General features: G+C 40.4%; 1 protein-coding gene across 1 annotated transcript in view; it reads left to right on the forward strand.

Annotated features, from left to right (window-relative positions):
• LOC142389714 (metabotropic glutamate receptor 7-like) overlaps positions 1-19134 on the forward strand; it is a 64658-nt gene extending 45524 nt beyond the window's left edge. The window contains exons 7-10 of the mRNA XM_075474699.1: positions 1190-1329; positions 4679-5614; positions 14667-14919; positions 18146-19134. Coding sequence (XP_075330814.1) covers positions 1190-1329; positions 4679-5614; positions 14667-14919; positions 18146-18195 — 1379 coding nt within the window. The 3' untranslated portion in view covers positions 18196-19134. The remainder of the gene's footprint in view (positions 1-1189; positions 1330-4678; positions 5615-14666; positions 14920-18145) is intronic.
• Positions 19135-19577: the final 443 nt, after the last annotated feature.

The following is a 19577-nucleotide window of genomic DNA, read 5'->3' on the forward strand; positions in this document are numbered from 1 at the left end:
GACTTTTGGCCTGAAACTGTTGTAGTGCTCAGTGGAAAAATGTCCTTGGAAAGAAATTGGAGGAAGATGAAATTCCCTTCTGGCTGAAGGAGAGGGTGCAATGGCCTTCCATCCAAAAGCCAAAAGCTCTGTTCTAGAAACAAAAGACAGCATGTTCCCAAAGTGTTTTGGACATGTGCTTGTGGTCCGGTCTCTGCACTTTTTATAGCCAGAGTTATTAAAAGTACTTTATTCCCATGCCAAGAGTCATCAGACTCCCCCTGTCCCATTTCAAAAATGGTATCTCCATTTGTACACGTGAACAAGGGAATGTAGTGCCAAGGTGAATGGATTTTTCATACTCAAAGCATTGTGGGATGGTTAGAATGACCTAATCAACAATGTATACCTCGTGTATAAAGTAAAGAACAACTCATTTTTCCATTCATGCCATTTGGCATTCACTGTTGCGAGGGAGATCTCATGTTGACTGAGCTCTGCATTTGCACACTACTTTACACACACTCATGAAGCTTGTATAATCAAGTGATGTGCACACATCCACATATTGACTAGTGTGGACACAACTGACAGCTTCAAGCACTAGCGAAAATACAAATTCAAAAGCTCTCTTTATCACGCATTATGTTTCAGGTATCCACAGTCCTCTCTGAGCTAATTAGGGAAATCTTCAGGGCTCAGCTTGAGAAAGGCTGCTGCACACTGAGAGCAGATGGGTACCATATGATGCTTTGGCTGACCTGCTTATCCTCCTCGCATCTCCCGTTGTTGACCACCGTGTGACTGAAATGCATTACATTTGAGCTGTGGAGGTGTGCTTTCATTTTGAACAGCAGTCAGTTCTTGATATTAGAGCAGAGCTCAGAGTATGCATGACTATATAACTATATTTTGAATCTGACAACTTATTCTACCAGTGGCCATTGTGCGGCTGCAATGATGCACAGGAAGTGAGGAAGTGTTTTGTTGGTCAGTAGGGAACCTACTGCCCTAACACCACAACTGTTTATAATCATAAAGGGATCAGTCTGCTTGAGGGAACAATGCTTTTTAGCCACCTTGCAATTTGAATCAAAAGGTTAAAGGTGGTGTGTCCTATTAGAAGAGGTGTTGTATCCTCTCAACCAAGCGTCTAATGGTTCTCTTCCCTGCTGTCCTTTTGCCGCATTTTCTCCCTTGCTCTGTACAGGCAGTGCTGGCACCTCTGTTGTATTTAACAAGAACGGTGATGCTCCAGGACGCTATGACCTGTTCCAGTTCCAGATGACCAACTCCTCCACCCCAGAGTACAAGGTTGTAGGACAATGGGTGGAGACCCTCCAGCTCAGGGTATGATGATTTACTGATGCTCATAACACAGACAACAGGCAGGGAGTTTCAAATGTTCCCATTTAAACAGGACATAAAGTGAAGACTTTTTGTGTATCTATATTTGACTAAATGTGCATATTACTTATTTTAATGATCATTCTCTCTACAGCGAGAATTTAAGTGCAGATGGGTTTTACTTTTAATCTTATAAATTTTGTTTAAGTGCAGAAAATGAATCTGTTTGAGCAATTTAACATGAAATTTACTCAGCAGATAAAGGCTTCACTTTTTTATTAATATTTTGTCAAAGAATACATTTAGAAACATGAACACACACTGACAGAGACCAGTTGATGCATTGCCTACAAGTGTAACCCAGAATGAAACACAACCAAGAGTCCAGCAGAAAGTGGATATCTATTTATCCATCCATTTTCTGTACCCGCTTAATCCAACTCAGTGGCACAGGGAGGTGGGAGCCTATCCCAGCTGTCACTGAGCGTGAGGCGGGGGACACAATGGACAGGTCACCGGCCCATCAAAGGGCCACATAGAGAGAAACGAGACACACAAATATGCACACTCACACTCACTCCTAGGGTCAATTTAGAGACACCAACTAACCTAACATGCATGTTTTTGGGTGGTGGGAGGAAGCCGGAGTACCCGAAGAGAACCCACACACACGGGGAGAACATGCAAACTCCACACAGAAAGGCCCCAGCCGGGATCCAGAACTTTCTTGCTGTGAGGCAACGATGCTGTTGAAAACTGACACCTGTGATACTGTACACACCTTCTAAGTTTCTACTGGACTTCATTAGTTCTTCTGCTTCTGGTTTCTGCACAAAACTTTTTTTTTTTGCATTTTATTGGAACATGACTCACCTTAAACAGATAAAATACAGTACAGTAATATAACAGTTTTAGAATCAGAGCTGGAGACGGCATCTGATCTTTGTGCAAGGTGTTGGTTTAAAGACACTATAGTAGATCTCACAGTGACATTACCAGAATCAGCTCGAGTGACTCATATTGACAATAAAAAAAACCCCAATGAGTTCAATTTAGTTTCATGGCAAACACGGTCTGACATTCAACTTTTGACGAGATGAAACTTGAGCTGAGATTTCTGTATATTTCAGTGTAACTTGATTGCAAAAACCAAAAATATCAAAAACATTTCCATACAGATGAGTTGACATTTGGATTATGGCTCTCTGGATTGCAAATATTAAACACAACTGAATGGATGTGATGGCACAGGTGGAACAGGGTTTGTGCCTCATTCTCTTTGACTGTGATTACAAATCAAATACCGTTAAAAGGCACCTATTTTCCACCCAAAAAGCTATTCATTCCTTCAGTAATGCACAAAGCCATCTAATTGAAAAGTTTTCCTGCGCTGAGCATCCTGATACACTTTGTGGACATCAACAAAAGAGTTCAATGTAACACTGTTCCAGCTCACAGAAACTTGAATTGCCTGTAATATTAACAAATAAAGTGAATCCCAAAAGAAAACTATGGCAGCAGTAGTGTCCGAGTTGTCAAAAATCTTGTTTCTGGTCACCATGGCAACAGAGCCGTTCGTTTCATTACCGTCTCCACAATGTGTGTAATCGGGAGGTTTTCCAGAGAGCACCATTCATTGTCCAAATAACAAATGGCACCTCCATGCCCTCAGATAAATGGCAGATGATAATCTGCCCAGACAGCACAGAAATAACACATTCGTCATAGGTACACACATCACAAACACACTGCAGATGTGTGTGTGCACCTCAGAGGTTCAGTTCAGTATCTGCAATTACTGACCACATGAGGAGGAGGTTATCCTACCTGGACTCATATTGTCGGTGATGGTATTTGCACCAGTTGGTGAGATGGTGGTTGGTTTTACATTCAAAACATTTTCCAGCTGAAAACAACCCCAGATTTATATAGCCACAGCTGCAATTCTGACAGGTCAAATGAAACACCTTGGTCTCCATGGATAATAGGCATTTTGGAGACTTTTGAATTAGAATAGAGCTACTTATCCTTATCACTAGAGTGATATTAGTGAAAAAGTCCCGCAAAAGCTTTCCCTCCACTTGATCAAAACAGCTAAGGACAAAGCAAACAACAGCCCCACAACAGTGATTCAGTAATCATTAATGTTTGCATTTTCAACTGCAATCACATCAAATTGAATGCAACAGAAATTCAGTTTAAAACTGTTACATCTAGTTTAGTCATAGCAGCTCAAAGTGGCCTTTGTGGCCAATGTGACATTCCTGAAAAAGACACATGTTGCTTTTAAAATAGAGCCTGATGACAGGACATGGGTCATGGAGTATTCCTGAAGTCTGACAGTCCCATTTAGACGATGCCTTGTCAGTGATGTCAGCACAGGTTTGTTAATTCTGGAAAGAGTCAGTCAAGCTGTTTCCTACTGTACTGTTTGTCTGTACTGACTGTTAAAAGAACGTGGCCTCATGCACCTCAGAATATAGTTTGAGGGATCTGATCCTGTCGTTAAAGCTGTCCACTTGTGATTGGATCGAGATACATGTTATTAATGCCAGGGATGAACAGGAATTTCATCTGTTGCAGTTCAGATGATTTATTTCGATATCGTGACTTTTACTGTTAAATATTGCTACGAAAACGTGTTGTTGAATCTCTAATCTCCTTGTGCTTTTAAAAGCAACAGTTCAGTGCACTTTGACAATAAATCAAAAGACCAACTCAGACTCACTATGAATTTTTTTTACGTCTTCACAAAGTATGTAAATCCATCACCTTGTGGCTTTTTAAAGTTTATTTGTATGTTCAAAGTGTAGCTTGAGCTTGAACCATTAAAAATACCTCAGGACATTTTTTTTTTACTCACAGGCTCTTCCTCAGTGTGTCTGTACACTGTACTTTTCATTTTCATGACTAGATCACAAAATAGAAATGGGTCTGCGCCTGCATTTTGCAAACCCAAATCCCATTCTCCTTCCTTCTCATCACGTATTTCATACCTCACTGACTCCTGTATTAAAACCTAATGTCTTTTGCATTCCACATTTATTTTTATTTCACTGAACAAAGGTAGGCTCTGTTGCCATGGTGATTCCAATTATATTCAAGTATTAGAAGAGGCAATCCCTCTAAGTAATTGGCAAGAAAGATGTTGTACTGCATTAGGTTCTTCTCAGTGTACTGTGCTTTACAAGATGAGTATAGTAATGTGTGGCAGGTTATAATGTTGTGTTGGAGCAGCATTTGGTGCCGCATTGCCATGAAATTTGAGCACCTTCAACGATTCATTTGTTACCTTTTACTTATATTACTCTTGCTCCTTCTTTTCCTCTGCTGTGCGTCACATCTGTCTAAGCTGGAGGAGCTTCAGTGGCCAGATGGGGAGCAGGAGGTGCCCATCTCTGTGTGCAGTCTGCCCTGCAAAACTGGAGAGAGGAAGAAAAGAGTAAAGGGCATGCCATGCTGCTGGCACTGCGAGCTGTGTGATGGCTACCAGTACCAGTACGACGAGACTTCCTGCAGACTGTGTGCCTACAACTTGAGGCCCAATTCCAACAGAACCGCCTGCCAGCCCATCCCCATCATTAAGCTTGAGTGGCACTCTCCATGGGCAATTTTCCCCGTCTTCCTGGCCATGCTTGGTATCATTGCCACCATCTTTGTGATGGCAACTTTCGTGCGCTACAACGACACACCTATCGTGCGGGCATCCGGCAGAGAGCTGAGCTATGTGCTGCTAACTGGCATCTTTCTCTGCTACATCATCACCTTCCTTATGATTGCCAAGCCTGATGTAGCTGTGTGTGCCTTCAGGAGGATCTTCCTGGGTCTGGGCATGTGCATCAGCTACGCTGCTCTGCTCACCAAGACCAACCGAATCTATCGGATCTTCGAGCAGGGGAAGCAGACAGTCACAGCCCCTCGTTTCATCAGTCCCACCTCCCAGATCGCCATCACTTCCAGTCTAATCTGTGTGCAGCTGCTGGGGGTGCTGGTGTGGTTCGCCGTCGACCCACCAAACACCATTATCGACTACGATGAGCAGAAAACCATAAACCCAAAGCTGGCCCGCGGTGTGCTGAAGTGTGACATCACTGACCTGCAAATAATTTGCTCATTAGGCTACAGCATTCTGTTGATGGTGACCTGCACCATCTACGCTATCAAGACAAGGGATGTACCAGAAGACTTCAATGAAGCCAAGCCCATTGGCTTCACTATGTACACCACTTGCATAGTGTGGCTGGCCTTCATCCCGATTTTCTTTGGCACGGCCCAATCGGCGGAGAAGGTGAGTCATTCTTGTCTCTTGTTTCTCACTCTGTCACCACCCCTGTCTTTGTCTGTGTCTCTGCTTCCTTTCACAGATTTCCCTTTTATATCTGCCACCTTGTTTGATCTTGTCCGAACAAAATGAAAACACATGCAGTACATAAAGACAGCACTCGTACAAAAACAGAGAGTTATGAATTTTACATGGCTCTGAACTGTGTGCAAACCCACCGTTGGACCTCGACAGGGACAAATTGGTATGTAAAGGTGGATGAGCAGTTCATGTCTAGCACCAGAATCTTGAAATGGCAAACGTGCTTTTATCTTAGCTCTTGCACCCAGAGTCCAACATATGCCATTACTGCTTTCTCATGGAGTGGCAGGCAAGCAGGTGGAGGAAGACAAAGAGGATGATGCAGACCAGGAGGAGAAGAAAAAAGGAGTAAACATCCTCACCCCCACCACCACCATCTCTTGACAGCTGCACACTCATTGTGTGCAACTAGACTTGATTGAGTGAACGACATTCTGACCTTCTGTGTTAGTCACTGCTTATCAGACCAGCACTGAGTAGAATACAGATGCCTTCACCTGCGTGCTGCATGGCAGGCCCGTGTGTACATGACAGAGCTAAGGGGAACTTTTCCACTGGCAGAATATTGATGCTGACAGGGAAGTGTTACTCCTAACCTTTTGAGAGGCGCACCGTTCAATATCCTTCCTGTTATGCTCCCGTATGAGATGGATCAGAAACTGATTTTCCTCATCTCAATTTGCAGCTGATTTCATAGATGAATTACACCGTCAGCAGTGCTGAGGAGTTCATTATGTTACTTGCGGCAACTAGCGAAGCAGTAATGTGTTTATCTTTCTCCTTTATCCAGTTAACTCTTTCTTCACACTTGGTTCAGCCTTACACTCTCCTGTGGTTCACACCACAGCATCTTAGAGCAATGGCCTCTTCGGATGCATTTCTGCTTAATCCCTTGCCACTTAGAGTTAGAAGTGCTTTAGCGTGTCTCGATAACAGCTACCACAAAAACTGCAGCAAGTTAAGGTTATTTAAAGCCTCAGTCATTTCAGCCCACTTATAATTAAGTTTTCCAAAAGCGTTACCAACCTGTCTCTGTTTAGACAGTGTTTACTGGATCATGACCCAAATGTTCCCTCTACTTAAATTATTATTCAGATAAAGAATAAGGGTAATTAGAGGATAGATTAGATTGATGCGATGCATATTGTTTGTATGTAGATGTGAATGTGCATGAATTTTCTATTGAATGATAAATGGGATGCATTTGACCGTAGCCTCACTTTTTAAGTGAGCCTTAAAGATGAGGCTGTGTTGGATTTTTACAATCAGGTGGGAAAAAAAGTACACCTTCTTTCAATTCAAAGGTTTTACATTTCAGAACATTACAGAAAACCACCTGTTTCTAACCAGATCTAAAAAGGACATAAATTCAACCTAAGATGAACAAAAACACATGATGTACTACGCTGTTTAATTAACATTGCAACATTTTGGAGCTTTTTTTTTTAGACGTACTTTTGTAGACTTGCTGGTGCGTTTGGGATCATTTTCTAGTTGTGTGTCCCAATTCAGCCAAGTGTTAGTTGTCAAACAAATGGTCTCACATTTGACTCTGGAATACTTTGGTATACAGAGGAGTTCATGGTGGACTCAACGGCTGCACGGTGCCCAGGTCCTGTGGCTGCAAAACAAGCTCAAGCCTTAACCCTTCCACCACTATGCTTGACAGTTGGTATGAGGTATTGGTTCTTAAATGCGGTGCCTCCAAATGTGGTTATGATTATGACCAAATATCCTCACTTTAGTCTTTAGTCTAGTGATCCAGAGGTCTTGTAGTTCACTCAGATCTAACTTTGCAAACATGCTGCGCTGCTATGTTCTTTTAAAGAGAGAAGAGGGTTTTCTCCTTCAAAGCAGCCATGCTTGTTCAGTCTTTTTCAGATTTCACTGTCATGATGTCTAACATTTAACATGATAACTGAGGTCTGTAGAGTCTGAGATGTAGTTGTGTCTTGCAATTTCCTTGAGCGTCGGAGTTTAACCCTGGGGTGAACCTGCTGGAATATCAACTCCTGGAGAGATTGACAGCTGTATTGAATGCTTTCCACTTGTGAATAATCTTTCTTACTGTTGAATGATGGACTCCAAATTGACTAGAAATGGCTTTATAACCCTTCTCAGAATGATGGTCAGGAGAAATTGGAGATGTTCTTACTCCTTGGCATTCACAAACCTGAACACTCAAGCAAACTGACTAAACTTTTATAGAGGTTTTTATAGAGGTGCTCACACTTGCAGGATGCTTCTTACCCTGTCAATTCCTGCTGTAACAGTAAGGGTGTACTTTCACACACTGCTTCTGCATTTTGACTAAGTTTTTGTCAAATGAATTATGATGCAGTACAATAATTAATGCATTGCATTTCATCTGAGGTTGTATTTATCCAATTTTGATTCTTGGTAAGGACTGGATGAATAGTTCATTATCTCTGATAAGTAAACCTGAGAACTGGAATAGAGTGTGTTTTTCTTTTTCACATGACTGTATCTAAAAATGTGATATATAAAACATCCATTCAGTAATGAGTAATCTCTAACACCCCATTGTCTAATATCAGATGATTTATGACACTGAGATGACAGGATGCCAGCTGCCACTGATGATCCAAAAATGTAGCTGCTCCTGTTTGACCTTACATCGTCTTCTAGCAGAAGCTGCAGTCCCATTGGTTGTACTATTTCTTTAACTCAGCACGATCTAGCTGCCCTTATTTTCCACACCTGTGATTCTCTCTCTTCCCCTCCGTTCGCCCTTTTAGAGTCATATTGAGGGAAGTCATGTGAAAACAGAAACAAAAAATCACAAAGCATCCTGTCCGCCTACTGTGCACCTGCATGTGCTCCGTCAGTTATTCTGTGCTCTCAAGTTTATTGCTGTGAGATTCAAATCCACATTCAGCTGTCTTTGGTCCTGGAGATCAACTAAAACAAATAAACACAAAAACAGAACAGTCCCTACAGTTCAGAAAAGTCAGATGATGCAACAAAATATTTTTTCCTGATGCAAGGAAACCTTCTTTTTAAATAACTAATAACAAGATATAATAACAAGATTTAGTCATGCTTTAAAAGGTAACTTGTCAGGGAAGTTCATTTACCGCAATGCATGTCTGAAAACCACTTAGGCTCATGTAAGATGTCTTCTGTTCCTACATGAAGTTTATTTAACACATATCGTGATGACAAGTATCTTGAGCAATGACTAACTGTTATGGAGAAAACCTTTTCAATTTAGCTTTCAGCTGCAGACATGAAAAGTGCAACTCATAATCTACCTGTCTCTCTCCAAACACTTGAGACGAGTTGGACTTGACACTTATTGCGGGGATGTGGAGTCTCTTAAAAAGACAATGCGAAATTCCCCTGCCTATCACTTGTTTTATGCATGAAACCTTGCAAGAAAAAAAACCTGCAAGAAAACTGCACCAGAAGCAGACTGCAGGCAAAGAGCTAGAACCAGTCGAGTGTAATGGAGAGAAAGAAAGGTTGTAGTTTTGAGTTTAACCTCTATAGCCTGTATTTATTTATTAAGGAAAAACTAGAGTGTGACATCAGTTTTACACCACTCACAGGTGGAAAACTCAAGCTGTGATGACCCCACAGTTTTGTAGCTGTTCTGGCTGTTGTGGTTAAAAAACTGAATTGCAGAGAAAGCAAAATTTTTCTCTCAAGGCTTTATGTGAGTGTATCAGTATTCACACTGCACATGAAATTAATACTGGCAAGTCATGAGCCTTGCTTAGAAAATAGATGTATAGGGAAATTAAAACATTAAGTTACGTGATTCAGCTGGTTGAATTCGCAATATCATACCGATGCACGCAACGATATAGTATTACAAAGCCAATAGAATTAACATATTTTGCACGTTATGATTATTATGAAAATATGAATATTGCATATGCAGCAGTGACATAGAAACGCTCCTTATTAGGCTGCATCCTTAAATTGTAAGCAGGGAAATGTACCATACAAGTATTACAGCTTTTAATCATCACAGTTACACTGTACCTTGAGATATTTATATATAAAATGCTTTACAAGAGTTGACCTGAAGTATTATGGTGGATTTACCCTTAAGCAGCTGTGTAGTTGTCATCCAGCCAGAGGGATTGGACTGTACAGCATTCTCACTTGAGAACCTCTCATTGTGCTTCTGGTACTTGACCTAACTGATTGATTATAAAGGTCGTTGGTTCAGATGTCGTCATCACTGTTACAATGCTACATTTTCCTCGTTGCAAAACAACCCGTCAGATTAGGAGAACGTGAGCCTCTGCAGAGACAGAAAGTGTCCTCCTCTGCAGCAGCACAAAGCCGGTCACAAAAACAACTGTTTTCTCAAAACCAATATCTTTTAATTGGCTTATCGTCTTAAAACATTCCCAAAATCTCTCTCCTCTCACAGATTTTTTTCTGCCTAAATGCCATCTCCTGGTGGCTCCAGACCAAGAAAAACACCTATTTAGTTCTCCAAAATACAAGCCAAGATTGAAGTAATTTCCTAAATAGAAAAGCTTTAACTTGTGAAAAAAAAATATGTCACTTTGAATTTTTTTTCCACCACTTTAAGAGATTTAATTATGATGTCTGTTTGATTATTGCCCCTTAAAGCTGCAGTCTGCAACTCTTTTTCAAGCATAATGCCTGGAACTGTCCGGGAATTCTGAAAGTAGTACATTAAATACCCCAATACAAAAAAAAATGAGTTCTCTAGGTCCCCTATATATCCCGCTAGGTCCCTCCAAAGCCAGCAGGTTTGTTTACAAAATTGCAGACCGGACCGGTAAAAGGTAACCAATCAGGTTACGAGCTGGGCTCTGCTGCCTGTCAATCACCGATTGTGCACGCGCGATACAAGGTAGGCTCGTCCCCACGCTTATTTATCTACTACACTATTGAACTTCATTACGGGCTAGTCTACTTACTGTGTCTTCCATGATCGCAAATGACAGGTGAGTTGATGAATGAGGAGTCATTCGCATCTGGCATGCGTATCTGGCGTGCACGTAGACGTGCACGAGTTCTCATGTGTTTTGATGGGGCAGGACAGGAAGTTGAATAACTTTTTATTTTTCGGTTAAAAAATAAGCATTTCTTGCATTTTGCGACTACGGAGGTCACCGTTTTCAACTTCAAGCGTTCTGATAGATCATGTAAACTCTTAAAATGCCAAAAATGAGGACTTTACGTATGACAACAACAAATCCTGCAGACTGCAGCTTTAAAGGCCATTCTCGACACCGTATTTTGATAAATTCTTTCAAGGAAACGTCAAAGGAGGCTTGCTCAGCTTGTTCTCACTGTTTGCAGGCAGCCCTCTCTAAGAGACAGAGTGTGTTATATGTTGTTACATTTTTAACTACTAATTCAAACACACAGAGCAGTGCAGAGTCAAAACACAAGGAGGGCCATACTCGCAGAAAGCACTGTCTCCAATATGGAGTAAGGCTTTGCAGCACAAAGCTATCCCGAGTTATTCATGACATGAGTTGTTTTAGAAAAGTAGGCCACTCTAAACAACAAGAGACTTCCAGGTAGCTGAGAGGAGACTGCAAATTCCCCAGATTCAAAATGCAAGGCATTCTCTAATGGGGCAGGGAGCATCCTAATTGTCACTTACTGAATCAAGTCCTTATCACTGTGTGCATTTATAGTACTCAACCATACCCAACTAAATTGACTTTGCAGTGAGTGTATCCCAAGTGGGTATAATTATGAGAGCTACCCTCTTCAGCTTTTTGTCGAGATGGAAGACAGTTTGTTGTGGCTGAATGTTGGCATTCGGCTTGTCAATGAGATGTAAAATTAAAAAGCAACCACTTGATTCCTGACGAGGACTTTAATAAATCATTACTGGTGGCTATAAATAGAGAGTTGCTAAGCAGTGGTGAAAATGACTTCATGTAATTATTTATGTTAAAGCAAAAGTAATTAATTATGAATGCTCAGTGACAAGCTAAACATCCGAGTGGTAGCTGAGAGGGGCTATGAATTTGGGTCAAGCTCACAGAGAGGCACAATGAAAAAATCCTGTCTCTTTGATTAGCAATGGTGAGAAAAATTATTTGGTTGGTGTGTTTACGTGTGTGCGCATATGTAGCTGTATTAACGGGAGCGAAAGCCCACATACCTACACGTAATATTTTTTATGTGTATGTATATAAGTACATAAGTGTTTGTAAGTCGACTCTCCTGCATGGTCCCTAACTTAGTTCTGATGGGGTCAGCAGTATTGCAGATTCTAAGGCAGCAGAATCTCATTAAAGACGTATTTTGGCCGTATTTATTTGCTTGCATCAACCTGTATTGCTGCTATGGATACCGGACAACTCACAAACGGCTATACATAGAAACACGGCACTGGGTGGAGTTTCTCTGGCAATGATTTTTAGTGCCGTGTGTACTCTTTTACTGGATGATGTAAAATCTAACCATAAATGCTACAAATTCGCAGCTCAGACATAACATTCCCCCAGCTTAGAGTGACACAGAACAGAGTGCACTGTGATATTTATACAGTTATTAATGCATGGTGTACCAGCCAGATCACCGCCTCTGAAGCTGCTACACATAGAATCAGAAGGCGGTGGAATGAGACAGGAGCAACTGAGCACACTGGTATGTTGACGCCAGACATCTGAGTAGTTTTTGGAGATCAGAGAGACAAAAACATGCCCTGCATGTAAATAAGACCTGTATGATGGAAATTACCATTAACAATATTTACTACGAAAAAGTTGTATGAAAATGGTGACATTTCTTCCTCTCTCTGATTCAGTGAGCATTTCGTCTCTCTGCAGATGCACTGTGGTGGATAATGTGTTTATAGTCGTATCCTCTCCCCATCCACATTACCAGGGACGTACCAAGAGGCTGCATATAAGTTACATCTGATGCTCTCAAGTGCAGTAGATTAGTGAGGAGGCTCTTGAAACAATAATACTCCTTCTCAAAGCACTTCTTTCTCCACCAGGGCACTTAGCTGAAACAAGGGGCACTTGTACGTCTGCTCGTTCGCTGACTTCACCCCCACTCAGTGAAATCACAAAAGTTTTATGAAGTCAGTCTTTAAAATTCAGAATCCTAGCGTGATCTGGGTTATGTAAGCTCAAAGTTACATCCTATCTATGTGAAATGTCATATGACGCCCAAAATGCAGTGTCATGAAGGAAACATTTTATTCCAACACGAACAGCAAACTCATGAATAATCTGTTCATGGCGAATGAAGTGACAGACGTTCCCCGCTGTATCCTTTACATTCAAAGCAGCAGAAAAACCAACGTGGACCCGACATCAGACGCTTAAACGACAAAAACAATGTTTACACTTTTCTTGCATATAAACATGTAATAATATTATACATAACTTTAAACCAATTGAATTTAATTGACAAAATGAAGCATTAAGCGTTACTAGAGCAGTATAGAATGTTGATTTTTTTTTTTTTTTTTTTTTTTTTTTTTTTTAGATTTGCTATTAGTTTTTCTAATATGCTCATTTTTAATTTTGGTTCCCATAAATAACTGCAGCCATATATGCATTTGTAAGGATGGCTGTGGAAGATCTTGTAAATAAGAGTGTGAGTGTTTAGGACTTCCTCTGCTTTTTCTGCACAGGATTGGCTCATGTGCTGCTTTAGGCTTCCAAAGATTGTACTAGACAACAGCCAACACACCATGATCCATCTATATATCTGCATCTCTCTCCTGATTGTTACCACTCAATTTGTATAATGTACAGGTTATGCATTGATCCACTGCATCTGAAGCACAAGTTCCTGGTCTTGCGCTCATAGCCCTGATGCTGGTATTTGCCTCTCGTTTGTAATGTGTTCAAATCTACAGGATTCCCAGCTTTGAATTTACAAAGCAAACCGCTTCTGAGACTTTTTTTTTTCTCTTCAGGAGACTTTGCTCTGGATCTTAAACACAGAACTAAGAGCACCAAATAAAACTGAAAATGCTAATTACATTCTTATATCCAAAATTAGGGAAGTGTCTGCATCTATTTGTGGGTCAAAATGGGAATTGTAATCAGTCTTAAAATTTAAGAGGATTGAGATTGCAGCAGGAATTGTTAGTGGAGGGAGAACCAGCTGCTTCTGTGGTGAAATAAAACATTTGATATCAAGGGAAAAGGGAGGTGAGTGAAACATCTCAGGGACAGATCCTTATCCCACAGTGTAGTCTTTTGATCCAGTCAAGTGTGAAGAGACTGGAAGAAAGGAGTCTAAGTGAGGGCATTTTACAATAAGTCATAGTGGTGTTAGTCATTGATATGCCTCAACCACTTACGTCATCAATGAGTAGCTGTACGTCAAGCTTTTATAAATGCTGCTTGATTATGGAACTGATTATGAACAAAGGAGTAGTTCCTTTGTTCATTGTGCACAAAGTAAATTTGTGCACACACACCACTTACACTTCTGATGATAATTATGTTAGGTGATCAAAACCTGAATTTTGTAATAGAATTAAGTAATCAATAAAATAATCAATCAAAAATATATATACATTATATGTATGTACATATATAATAATGATTCATATAATAATGATTCATTACACATATTTCAAATCAGAAACATGACCTCTAATGATACAGTGGGTAGTTTTGCAGGACTCTTTGCCAAGACTGAAACAAGACAAAGAACAAGTCTTTATTTTCCTTTTATCTCCTGCGGGACGCTCAGTTTTCCTTATGGGGCAAAAGCTATTATTAGGTTTTGGCTCATCAGGGTGCTTAGCAGTGTGTCTGTTTTGTAATTGGTCACAGATGTTTTTCAATCATTGCTATCTTTTCCCAAATGTTTCTTTCCCCATCTCCTAACATACTCATATGCCTCAGAAAGCTGCCAAGTATAAGGTCATATCGTGTAAAAAAAAAAAAAGAAAAGTCACCCAATTTTATTTTGTATTCTGCCATTGCAGTATATTGAAAATCACTTTTCACCGGTTTGTACTTCCTTCCAGCTGTACATTCAGACAACCACCTTGACCATCTCCATGAACCTCAGTGCCTCAGTAGCGCTGGGCATGCTCTACATGCCCAAGGTGTACATCATTATCTTCCATCCTGAGCTGAATGTACAGAAGAGGAAGCGTAGCTTCAAGGCTGTGGTCACCGCTGCCACAATGTCATCCCGCCTGTCCCAAAAGCCCAACGAGAGGCCCAACGGAGAGGCTAAGACTGAGCTGTGTGAGAACCCTGCCGCTGACCCTATGAGTAAGTAACCCAGTGTGGACACACCACAAAGCCTCAGAAACACATTTGACACATATACGGTTTGTTCAAATTTAAAGTAGACTGCATTTCTGACAAAAAAAAAGAAAAAAACAATCGAATCCTTTTAAATGTAAATGAATAGGGCTACACTTCAAGTAAAGTAATTTAGTATGATATTAAGTATGATATTTAGTATGAAAACCAAAACATAATGAATTAATAATGTTAGATTTAAACTGGTATTCTGATTTTTTTTTTTTGTATACGATCATACACCACGTGATTACACATCAGCCTCCTCATTTGTCTGCAGCAGGAGTTATAACTGCAGACAAATACAGAAAATACAGCCACATTTTAGGCTGTTACATTATCTATAATATGTCTAAATAAAAGCTACATGTAAATGCTAAATATAGCATTCTAATACATATGTGCTACCTTTTACTATTGCTATTTTAACATTGTTACTACAGTGAAAATGTGTAATTTAAATAAACACACACACACACACTAAGATAAATCCTTGTACAATCATCAAATGTGATTTTTGTAGTTATCTTGGAACATTGGCTTCACATTCTTGTGAATGTTATTGCCTGGATCTGGTTTGTCTGGAATTAGTTAATAAAGCCTCTGCAGAGACCAGGAAATGATATGACCATAAGGACCCAGGAGTTCAGATCTGTGTCATAGATGTGCTGTGAATCTAGCCAAGAAACACAAATGAAATGCCTTTTTAATCTTTCTTGGATCCTTCCCATATTTCCTCTTTTGTACAAGAAAATGCTATTTGATCAATTCAATTGCGTGGCAAATGGTTAGAATAATACATAATATCCTGCAGCGAGGAGCCATTTTTCTTGTATCCAGATAAATGGTGAGACCTTTAGCCCAAGTGCATGACAAGAAGCATGAGAGAAGATGGGGGAATTGCTCTGAGGAGAGATTTCAAGAAGCTGGGCTTTGTAGCTGAGAACTGAAGGAGATTATCTCTCTCTGTTGGTGTGTGTTACTCATACCACCCTTCGTTTGAAACAGTAAGCATGATCCTGTTAGCAAAGATAATGCTGGGTATTAGTACATGGGTGAGGCTGCCTACATATTTCCACAGTTGGGTGATACAGCATCTGTTTTGGTTGAGAAAAAACTAGAAAGACTTCACAGAGGAAAAACTGAAAAAAAAGCTTTTTAGACAGAGATGTTGCCATGGAAGCTCCTTTGCTCATCTTTATGTGTCAGTATGAAAATAGAGTAGATTGACAGCTCATTCAAATCACACATCACAGCTTCCAAGGCCTTTCTTTCCCACAACACCTTTAATAACATTTAGCAATCATAGCACCCACAGGTGCACCATCCCCTCAACCCCTCTTTGAATTAGGCCTCTGAGGCAACAGATTTTCCTGGGAATTTCTCCAAACACCCAACAGTTGTCACGCTCATCTGTCATGAGCGCAACCAGCGTGTATGTCAGTGCCCGTGTTTTCGGTGTGTGACTGAATGTGTGAGGTTTGTGCAAATAAGTCACGGAGCAGAGCAAGTGTATCAGGGGACTGTGAATATATCCTTGCCTGTCACACATGTGGCTCATTGACTGAATACATACTTTGAATTGAGGCTAAAATCAGAACATCTGTTGTAAGACCACATCACAAATCCCCAGGCGGGGAACACGACCTCTGGAGGGCCCTCGCAAAAGTGCATCATGTCATCTGTTCTGTGCGCCTTTCCTCCATGAATATCTTCTCGCCTCGTCTCTCGACCTCTGCGCGTATTCTCCTCCTCTTTCCCTTCTTTTTTCCAAACAGGGGAAGTGACATTTATTAATGGCGAATTTATGTGCATGACCGCCCTGAAACCTGAACTGTGCCTCGACCATCCCTGGAGACTGTCCGTCAAATCCTGTAACCATCAGAGTGCCAACTACCTCCCTTTCAGGGCCCATCAGCCCTGCATAAGATGACTTCGAGTGATTTATAGGATTTAGAGCTTTAGCAATTCTGCAGATTAACATTGGTATTGATATGGTGTAATATCTTCATGATTACGCCTCTCAGACGGGAGCAATTGCCCTGTAATTCCATTGAATTGATTCAGTGTCCTGCACTATTTTCCCCAGTAGGCATTTGTGTGGATGCCTTAATGCATTTCAGATTGTGCTCATTTCATTAACGATGTAGAATGTGGTAAGAAAACCAAAACTAACAAAAGGAACAACCACAGGTAAGGAAAGAAAATCAGCTTTCAACAACAAAATCAAGATGATTGTGAGCTACATGAATCAGTCTCAGACAGTCAACACACAAAAAACACCTCTCTCATATCTTCCTGAAGACAGTTAATTGTTACCAGCAAGGATGTGATGTACATTTACTAATGTTTTATTCATCATACTTGCAAGCCAAGACCGCAAAGTGCAGCTGTAAAGAAATGCTGTGACTTTAATTGCATGGCCCATGGGATATGGTCGCCATAGCAACATTAAAGCAGTAGAATTTAGAGCAAAGTCTGTGATTAAGAAAATGAACATCAACCCCCTTCACCACACAGATATTTCATTACATGGGCATTACACACGTATCTTTGTACTTGCTGTTGGTCTGCCAACTGCACTCACATTTCCTTACCACAGTCTTCCACAGTATCACACGCTGGCCAAATATCACCCCAGTCCATAAACTAACCATGACTCTATTTAATTTCTGCCATAAAACAGCCTTCGTAAGAAGTCATGAGAAGCTAAGATGGCCTGAGTACACACATACACACATACAAAACATAAAATTTCACACTAAAGGTTTGAAAGTCACATTGGTTCTCATAATGATAGCAATGCAGCAGGACACGCAAACACAAACGGCAGTGAGGCACTCAGCCACATTCTGATACGTTTCCATGGCAATCCAGACTGGGATCACATTGCATGCCCCAGCATTTGTTCGGTGCCCACTTGTGTGGTGTTTGTGATTTTTTATCACTAGTTAACATCTGAAAATAGAAACCGAGGCTTTTCACAGGGGCATTGCGAATTGAAATGATACACTAGCCGAGAAAATATTTCTACTGATTGCACACAGCTGGTGATAAGAATTCACGGCACAGCAGAAAGATGTTCCCAGAGAGAATGATGTCTATTTACCTCAGCAGAATGCTTTCTTTTCTACTTTTGTTTTGTTTTAGCAGCTCTCAAAGTAAATCCTAATCTTTTTTACTCTGGTTTCAGGTCAAGCAACCAAGAAAACATATGTGAGTTACAACAACCTCAGGATCTGATCTGTGTGGAAATGAAAGATGTTTGTCCTTTATCTGTGATTGGAAAAGTAGTAGAGGATCAGAGAAAGACAGACAGAGAGCGCAGGGATCCCAGCACCACCTGCAGTACCTATGCACTCCAGGACTGTGGATGGCATTCAACCCTCATCCAGACATGATGCATGAGTTCTGACAGAGATGAGCAGAGCTTGAGGCCGGCTACAGGTTGTAAACTTGTGTTGAGGCCTCCAGAATCTGTCTCTGACAGAGATCAACTCGCCTGCTAAAAAGGGGCCACTGTGAATGAGGACAAAAGCAAAAACGGACAGTGGATCTGCTTCAAGATATTTTCTTTTGAAATGTCATTAAAGCCATATTCTCTTCGGGTTTCCATTATCTGATTTCTGTTTTGTATTGTTTATAAGTGATTTTCTTCTGTGCCTCTTTTCTCTCAAAGTTGATTTAATTACCTTTCACAACAAGCTCTGCCACATACAGTATTTGGTTTGAACAAAATCAACTCACATCAGTCCCAGATGATTATTATGTTAGAGTGTTGGGCATTGTAAGTATATTTTTTTTGTAAATATTTGAGAGTATTTTCATGTTTGGAGTACACAAAAATAGATATCCAGTCTTTGTTCAAATTGGATTTGGATGGTAATGAAAAGCACCACAAAGTGTTCACTTTGCATGTGCCAATGTATGTCTGTTCTATTTGATGTATACCTTGAAAAAAAAAAGAAATAAATTTGGAAAATGATAATGAGCTTCAGCATCCTTCTGCAGTTCCTTTTTCTTTACCAGAAGTGAACTTCACTGAATGATGGAATATGGCTTTAAACTGTATGTGCAAGCATGTTTGTTTTATATAGTTTCGTATTGGGTCTGTTTTGCCTAATTATGGTGTGGGAAACATCAAAGCAATCATGCAAGTATGTTGTGATGTTTGTCTAATTATGAACATGTAATAAAAATAATTTTGTTATCTTTTTTACAGTAAAACCACACAGTATATCATAGTCATTCCTGTTTGTCTGAATGGGCATGTTTGTGTGTCATAGCATGAATTTGCAGCACTTTCGAACAGGTGTGTTGATACACAAGTAGATCAAGGACAAATAAATGTTATTTATGGGTTTCTAGAAACTAATAGAAATGCTATTTGCGGGTTAACTGTCTCATCTCATGACAGAGCATATTAGTGATCTCATTGAGCAGTGATGGAACCTGGCAAGAGAGAAGGGTGTTCACCAGCTGAATCTTTTATTCACCCTTTGCTATTTCTGCCTCATCCTTTGTTTGTCTGTCTCACTGTTGGTTCTTCCAAGTTTCACCACCAATCACTTACATAAATGATGTAACGTGTCAGGTTTATTTGTCCTCCTGATCATCAAGCCATT

The sequence above is a fragment of the Odontesthes bonariensis genome, chromosome 10, assembly GCF_027942865.1.
Source record: "Odontesthes bonariensis isolate fOdoBon6 chromosome 10, fOdoBon6.hap1, whole genome shotgun sequence".
NCBI classification, from domain to species: domain Eukaryota; kingdom Metazoa; phylum Chordata; class Actinopteri; order Atheriniformes; family Atherinopsidae; genus Odontesthes; species Odontesthes bonariensis.